Below are 8,733 nucleotides of genomic sequence, written 5' to 3'. Positions count from 1 at the left end.
ACTTCTTTCCTGTACAATTTATATTAGTCCAAAGACTGGAAGTGCTGTGGTCGCATATTGAATTATTTATATTAGCTTTGATAATCTGAGCAGGTATGATATGCATTGCGTCCTTTCACCTACTGAAAATTTAATCCACAATGTTGTTTAATTTAGTTGTGATGTAACAGTGAGTGTACACACAAAAGATAATGACATTTACACCAATTGTCTTTTGTGCAACTTTGTTGAATTACACAATGCTTCTAGACTAGCTGAATCAAATGTATTATGCTTACTATACAATATGAACCAATCCCGTCCACCCAGTACTCTGAAACATTTTTTAGGATTATATTTTGGATTATGTGGCACTGTTTTGCACTGCCTTCCACTATAGATTGAACTGGGCTAGGATATTGGTACTATGGGACATTCTCCTTCCCACTGCCTCAAGGTTTTTTTGCATGGCTTTGCTTATATAAAAGAGCAAAGATTCCAAAATTCAAGACTGCTCTGTTTTGACCTACTCCAGATGGCTGTGTTATGAGCAAACAAAGGCATTGTGATCGTTGGGCCCATCTTACCAGCCTCCTTTTCTATGTATTTTTTTATACTTATGTGCACTGAGCAGCTGATTGGAATTGTAGTGTCCTCTAGTGAAATTTTAAAGCAGTTGTGATTGTTTGAACTGGATTCAGTTTGCAGCAAAGTAGTGTATGTAATTCACTAAGTATCCATTAATGATTCACAAGATATCTTTCTGTATACCCTTCATTTTTTAAATTATGCTTATAAAGCAGATTTAAAATACACTAAATATTTTTAGAGTACCCTCAGAGAAATGGATACGATTGAATAATAGATTTTTTTTAGTTTGATGATATACAGTAGATTATAAGGAGAGTCAGTTTGGTGTCTTAATTAATGTACCAGGCTAGAAACTGGGAGACCATGAATTCTAACTCTGCCTGAGCCACAAATCCAGTTAGGTGACCTTGGGCAAGCTACTCTCTCTCTCAGCCCTAGGAAGCGGGGCATGGCAAACTACTTTTGAAATCTTGCCAAGAAGATTCAAGGGCTTATCTAAGATTCTCCAGGAGTCAATACTGACTCAAAGGCACAAAAATAAATAATAAAATGATCAAACAGCAGCAACATTTAGAAGATAAGATAAGGTAAGATAAGGTAAGATAAGGTAAGATAAGATAAGATGAGATGAGATGAGATAAGATAACCTTTATTGTCATTTTTTTTACTGTGGGCACAACTGCACACATCAAAAATAAAATTTAGTTGCTCGCTCCCAAAGTGAAACACATACATGACACACAGCTAAACAGACATAACTGGCCTTATGATTTACATTGAAAAAGGGAAGCACCATGATTTTGCATTCTACAGATGCAATATCTGCATGCTTTTCCTACTGTTGCTCCAGAATCTGTACCTAACAATGATAGTTGATCACAAACCAACCTTAGTAATGCAATGTTCCAATACAATGCAAAGCTGCCAATGCAAAGGTTGCCAACGATATTGGATTGAGTACATAATATTCTATTTATATAGTTATATTCATCACATTTTTATAACTGCCCACCTTACAATTGTGACTCTCAAAAGCATCTTTGGTGTTACACTGTAGCCATCTCACTAGTTCTCCATTTTTCGGAGATTGCCAAGGCTGTTTGATACAGCCATGTTACCAAGGATGCAACTAATCTCACCTCTGGAGATTAGGGCTGCATAGCAGAAAAGGCCTGTCTCCTGGTTCCTGCCAGATGTAGTTTCTTAATAGACAGGACTCGCAACATATCTCTCCTGCCAGAACTGATGGGATGGGCAGACATGATCAGATGGTCTGTCAAACCTGATCCTGTGCCATGAAGGGCTTTAAAAGTCAAAATGAGCACCTTGACTTAGATGCGTAAGCAAACTGGCAACCAATGGAACTCATGGAGCAGAGTCATAATATGTGCCACATTTTGTACCAGCTGAAGTTTCTAGATGCTCAAGGACAGCCTCATGTAGAGCACATTATAGCAGTTGCCCCTAGGAAGTGAACATGGCATTAGTGACCATGAGCAGAGCTGTCAGTCTTGCCAGATAGATCAGAGAGGAAACACATCCAAATAAGTTAATTTTACTCTTTGGTAAAGCTATATTAACAGAATTTTGAAAGTCTAAAGTACAGTTCTCCTGTCATCTCCTTTACAGCCCAAGAAATTAGGGTCACTTCTGAGCTTCTTGTTCTGCCCACTATCCAGCTGCAAACTGTGCTGACTCTTAGTGCATCTGAGCATTCCCTAGGCAAGGCATGTCAAACTTGTGACATATCGGGACTTTTTCCCCATTGCCAGCAATGAGGTGGGTGCGGTTTTGGCATGACGCATCCAGCCCGTGGGCTGGCAGTTTGACATGCCGGCCCTAGGGAGCATGTCTTCACCCTGTCTCCCAAAGTCTTTTCTGCGTACCACTACAAGAGCCTTCTAGTGTAGGAAAGGGTCCAATGGCACATAGCATGAAGGTGGTGTGAAGGCCTTCCCAGGGTACTAGAATTTTATACAAGTGGTGTCTTTGGGCTGCCCATTAGTATTTTTTGGTTTTTTGCTAATCTTCAATTTGCCTGTAATGGGTTTTTGTAATCTATTTTGTATACTATTCTCATTTTGCTTCTTTGGGTGCTGGGTTTATGGGTCACTCAGAAAGCTTTGCATGGATTTGTTGGTTTATATGCTTCACTTAACCTGAGTTGTCAGAGTAGCTATTGGTGGACTCTGGAATGTTTCTGATGTAAGGGAGGTAGCTCTAAAAGACATTAGAGATCATTGCAACTATTGACTCAGTTGAGGGGAATTCCTGCTCTGGGGCTAATCCAAAAAAGTGCATCAGCCAAAATGGACAGGATTGCTGAAAGTAACATAAAGAGAGAAAAAAGTGCTTTAAACCTGCAACAGGAAACCATGCCCAGACATGGGGGGGGGGTGAGTACAGAATGATTTCATCTGTTTCTGCCATCTAAAAAAAGTTGCTGACTTGTTTGATAATGAGGAAATTGAGCAATGTAGATAACCTAAGAATCAAATGGAAGAGTCAGATGATTGGATTGTATGACACATATGCTGTTGCAGCTACAGTATATTGTTTACAGATCGCATATTTCCATACCAAACTAAACAGCTGAGAATTGATTTGGTCCTTGGTGTTTTAAACAGATGGAAGCCAATGTTTTTCTGCCCAGTTAAAATTTTGCAGCAGAGGTTCTTCTAATTTATTTGCCTTTGAAAAGTGTGAAGGAGAAGCCTTTTTCTACTTGAAATCTGTCAAAGCACCTTTCATCTAACTATAGGCCTTTAAGAAAATCCTACAGTTTTATCTGCATTCCAATGCCTTTCCTAATTAATATTTGTATAGGGCTTATTCTAGAGTCATAACCTTAAAACTGAAAAATATTTTAGAAAATTATTTTGACAAGACATTCCTATATCAATGAAGAATTATTTTCATTAATTTGAAAACCACAATAGAAAATTAGTTTTACTCCCACATTTTAAATGAAGAAATAAAGCAGCCATTTTCTTTTTCTGTTCTAACATATATGCCATTTTTGATATATCTGGGAATAATTCAGAATTGTATATATCTGAAAATACTTTGATTTCTTAACAGATAATAGAAGACTTGCTACTCCAAGGATTAAAGAAAGCACAGTTTTGAAGGCACCTTACATGTTTGTGTTAAAAAGCAATTATGCATAGGATCCATGACATTTCCTATAAAACTGAAGAATTTCACTAATAAGTTATCATGATAAATAATTATCTTAATTATTCTATTTTTGGGAGTTCATAAGTGAATGTCTTGTTTATATCACCAAATGCATTCACTTAGCAGAGGGAGATTATCAGCAAGCTTAGGAAAATCTTAACATTTGCAGCAGAGGAGGAAAAAGTTGTTGGTTTTTTGTTTCTAAAAGTTGTTTGCCATATATCTGGCACCATTTACTACCCATGTAGCTGCATTCTGCTCCAGTTGAAGTTTCCGAATGCCTTCAGGGGCAGCCCCATGTAGACCGTGTTACAGTAGTCTAAACAAGAAGTTACAAGGGCATGAATTACTGTGAGTGGGGCCTCCCAGTCCAAGAATTGGTGTAACTGGTATGCCATCCAAAAGGTGTGCAAAGGCTTTTCTAACCAAGGCTGCCACCTACTCTTTGAGTAGGAGTCATGACTCCCAGATTGCACATCAGCTCTGTCTGGGTCAGGGGTAGGCAACCTTGGTTCTTTTATGACTCCCAGAATTCCTGAGTCAGCCATGCTGAGGGGAAGGGAGAGGTTTCCAAGCTGAGCCATGCTGGCTCAGGAATTCTGGGAGTTGAAGTCCACAAGTCATAAAAGAGCCAAGGTTGTCTACTCCTGGTCTGGGCAGTACAACTGCATCCAAACTATAAAGATGGAAAAATCTTGTCTTCAAAAGGTCCAAATACCTAATCCATTCTGTCTTGCTAGGTTGAGTTGGATCCCCATCTGGTCACCAACAGCCTGTAGACATTGGGATAAGACGTCCACATCGTCATTCAAAGGACTCCTTCTTTCAAGGAGGAGTTAACTACTTCCCAGATCCACTCATATGTCCTCTCCTACACAGACTTAATTAGCTAGCAAGGACACAAACTAAAACACAAAGTGGCTGAACTAGCAGCTGAGAGGATCCTATAACTTCTTCAGGTTCCATGGGCCAAACTGTTCCCAAATCACCTTGCAACTACCTTCATTGACTCTACTATAAGACTGGAGTTTAACACAGAGCAAATATGAGCAACTTTTGTCTGCCAGATGCACAGCATATTCCGCACAGTAACACTTTAGATGAACTTCCGTGTTACTCCCTCCAAGGAGGGACCAAGTCACCCAAAACATGGCTGCTGGGTGACTATCTGCAGATGCAATAAGGACGGGGAAATAGTTACCACTTTTATTCCCACATTTGCATTGCTTCCCAAGTCAAAAGAAATCTCTGAATGATCAATACACATTTTTAAAAGTAAAACACTGTAAAATACAATTGAATGGATGTGGTCTTCTGCTTGTTAAAACTGCATGCTCTTAATAACTATCTGGCAGGCAAACATGAGGCATTTGAAATAGAATTTTCCATTTAAATTCTGTTATATTGTGTCTCTGAAAGGTTTCCATCCCTGCTGCAAAGCTGCTCATGGACTTCATTCCAGCTTCAAAGATCAGCAGTTTAGGCTACCCCTCCCCCCAGTCTAGTCCATTGTTCTCTCCTATGCTTTATATCCATAGGCACACAAGGAGAAAACACTACATTTTTACTCTTATCAAAATGGAAAACTACAGAAAAGATTGCTGATTGGGCTTCTTTTATAAACAGTCTTTCTTTTCCTTTCTTGTTTTCCTTTTCTTGTTTTCCCAATTTTAAGATTTCCTTTATTATTATTCTTTTCCTTTTTCCCGCCAAAATTCTATCCATGTGTTTTTGGTCTAAATCTCTTTCCACCCTTCTCAGAAGATCCATTACCTCAGGAGAGATCACCAGGAAAACAGCATGCTGTGTAAGAAACATCTAACTTTCCTTCATTCGCCCACTTTTCCTTTCAAATTTTGTGAAAATAAGAATGCACAAGTTTTCATACTGTTTAAACCTGGCATGTTATCATTTGGGTTCAGCTGATGAATTAATCTTGTCCTGCTTAAATCAGTTTTTTGTGTGAAAGAAATATATTTATCTTGATTTAATTAAATTAACTCTGAAGGGGGGGAGGCTGGAAATCCTAGCTAAGTGATGAATTAAATTTGACTCACACTTTCATGAATACACAATTCAGAGTACTGCCAGTTAGGAGGCAGCAGCAGGAAATAAAAATGTTAGGCCTTCAAGGTTTTGCACTAAGGATTAACTGTGTGTGAATGTGAATGAAAGAGAAATATACTATTCTAGTTAATGGGACTAGACAAGAACTTAATTTCTCACCTTGTCTCCCCATTTTATATCAATTCATTATAGCCTGCAGGAGATCTGAGGCCTATCAATCTTGCTAACCATGGAGAATTGTGGATTCATTGTTTATTTTTTTCTCTCAAGAACATAATTAGTGGGTGAATGCAAGGAGCATTTATTCTTTTGACTGATGGTATCTCTCCCTTCTACATCTGTGCTTTCAAATCTAGGCATCTCTGCCATGCAGCTCTTCCCAATGCAAGACAGTTTTTGCAGACAAGAGAATAATTCAAATACAAATGAGATTTTCCTTTCTGCTCTTGTAATTCACTCACTTACAACTACCTAAATTCTGGATAAAATAGAATCAGTTCTTGGTAAAGGTGAACCAAAGGAAAAGATGTCCATCATATCTGTTAGGGAAGAATGTTCTTTTCTCTTGGGCCAGCTAAGGCTTCTAAGAGTCTGGTCTGACCCATATTGAGAAAACGAGCTTCCACTCATGAGCCCCAAACCTCTCTCCCCCTTTTCAACTTTTACAGAAAGGTTCAACAGAGTTCCTGGTTCCTTTCTCCACTCGGTCAAGACCACAAACTCAATACTCAGCCTCCCCAATAGTTTAAGGGTCTACAGAACATGGTCAGTCACATATAAAATATGTTAACAACACTCCCAAGTTGAAAGAACTCCCCCCTCCCAAATGCAAGGAATATCTACTGTCCAGGAATAAAGAAACTCAAATTACAAACAGATTATTGTTTACAAAGTAGATGTCAAGCTGTTCATACTTATCATAATGATAAGCATGTGCATTAGAAAAATATGCATTAAGCAATTTCTTATTTCTGCAATTTCTATGTGCTAGGCCAGTGATGGCGAACCTTTTAGAGACTGAGTGCCCAAACTGCAACCCAAAACCCACTTATGCAGTGTTGAGTGCCGGGTGGGTGTGGCCTATTGGCTGGGTATGGCCCATTGGGTGGGCATGGCCCATTGGGTAGGCATGACTGCGGTGGTAACGGTGGACTGAGTGGGACTAAAAAGTTCAATCAATCAATTCCAAGTTTGCAAGACCTTTTTTTTTCCTGCTAGAAGTTGAAACTTTTGGGTTTTTTTGCACATGGCGGCGGAGGCCTATAAAACCCAGCTGAAGGCCTAGGACTGGGGCGATGGTGCGCGTGCCCACAGAGAGGGCTCTGAGTGCCGCTTTTGGTATCTGTGCCATAGGTTTGTCACCACTGTGCTAGGCTATACTAAATGGATCAAAAAGTATAGAATTTAAATCTTGGAGCATAAACCTTATGCTGTATATATATATACATACAGTTTATATATATACTGTATATATAAACTTTGACTGGTGTGCTGCTGCGAGCAAATCTGTTCGTAGATTTTTAAAAATTTTTCTTATGTAACAAGATAATTAATCTAATCAAGTTATACCTATGAACCTTTTGCCAAGCAGCCCATTAAGAATTTGGAGAATTTAGATTACACCCATACTAAATGTGAAGTCAGATTGTTAGACAGAGGTAGCAAATAGGAATAGCTATAAATAACTCATAGTGCTGTCAGCACATTACATATATTGTCTAGTTGGTGGCAGGTAGGAGATGTTCTCTTTTGAGCTTAGATTGCTTAGAAAAAGATTGTTGTACAAAATTGGACTTCAGTTTTGGAAAATATAGTATCTTCTAATTAAGGATATAGCAATATATTCTTTTTTGATATAGAATTTATGATGTTTTACAATAATATTTTGTTTCTGATTACAGTATTCTATAGTATTTTATGATGTTTTAATAAACAAGTGAAAATCTATAATATATACAGTAGAGTTTCTTTGTCATATAATTCTCCTCTTTTTTCTATTTTCTTTTGCTGTTTATTAATTATTTTATTTTAAGGATTGTTTACATGTTATTTACAATGTTATTGTTGTAGATCCTGGTATTTTGCCTATATTTTGTACTCTTCTAAAATAAAGAGATAAAAGGATATATATTTCATTGTTGTGGGATATCCAAATTAGAATACATTCTTAGTAACATGTATTGAATTTATTATACTTTTAATCTGTGATTTCTATTGTGCTGACCATGGTGCCTGATATTCACCCTTATGTTAAGTGTACCAGTGATTCTTATTAAACAAACTTACATAGCAACCTATCATCTAGAAGAAACTATAATACAATCAAATGGCCATTTAAAACAATAAACTGCACTGTGGGCCCCAATAAAACTCACATTGATCCACAATCACCTTGTGCTAGCTCTATCAATATTCTGGCCAGGACTTTACCACTTTCCTAAAGGCTGATAGGTCATTGCCAACCATATTGCTGGGGGAAGAATGTTCCACAAGGCAAACACCATGACAAAGGCATGCTTCCAAGGCCCCACCAGGTGATACCTAGCATACCCATCCTGGCAGATCTAAGTTTTCTTTGTTTTTTGAAGCAATACAATATATTCAGTTAACTGCAACTATAGAGCATAGTAGTTTTATATGTATTTCCTTCTCCCTATCTTATTTCTTCTGGGTCTCTGGTTTGCTATTTCTTACTCTTGTTCTCTACAATGCATACCACTAATTACCTTGAACAGGAATAGCTTGATGAGTATGCAGATTCATACTCTGTGTGTGTGTGTGTGTGTGTGTGTGTGTGTGTGTGTGTGTGTGTGAGAGAGAGAGAGAGAGAGAGAGAGAGAGAGAGAGAGAGAGAGAGAGAGAGAGAGAATTGTTTAGGCCATGTGCAATATATTCAAAAACAACGAAAATGCTAAT

The 8,733-nt window shown here is 38.1% G+C and overlaps 1 protein-coding gene across 3 annotated transcripts in view; it reads left to right on the top strand.

Moving 5' to 3' along the window:
* The first annotated feature begins 5,291 nt into the window (after window positions 1-5,291).
* CCDC73 (coiled-coil domain containing 73) overlaps window positions 5,292-8,733 on the top strand; it is a 58,685-nt gene continuing 55,243 nt past the window's right edge. For all 3 annotated transcript variants that reach the window (XM_039355987.1, XM_039355988.1, XM_039355986.1), the window contains exon 1: window positions 5,292-5,557. In XM_039355987.1, coding sequence (XP_039211921.1) covers window positions 5,474-5,557 — 84 coding nt within the window. In that variant the 5' untranslated portion in view covers window positions 5,292-5,473. The remainder of the gene's footprint in view (window positions 5,558-8,733) is intronic.

Source organism: Crotalus tigris, unplaced genomic scaffold, assembly GCF_016545835.1.
Source record: "Crotalus tigris isolate CLP2741 ecotype Arizona unplaced genomic scaffold, ASM1654583v1 scf7180000018777.2418813, whole genome shotgun sequence".
Taxonomy (NCBI): Eukaryota; Metazoa; Chordata; class Lepidosauria; order Squamata; family Viperidae; genus Crotalus; species Crotalus tigris.
This window is presented reverse-complemented; position numbering and strand designations above follow the sequence as displayed.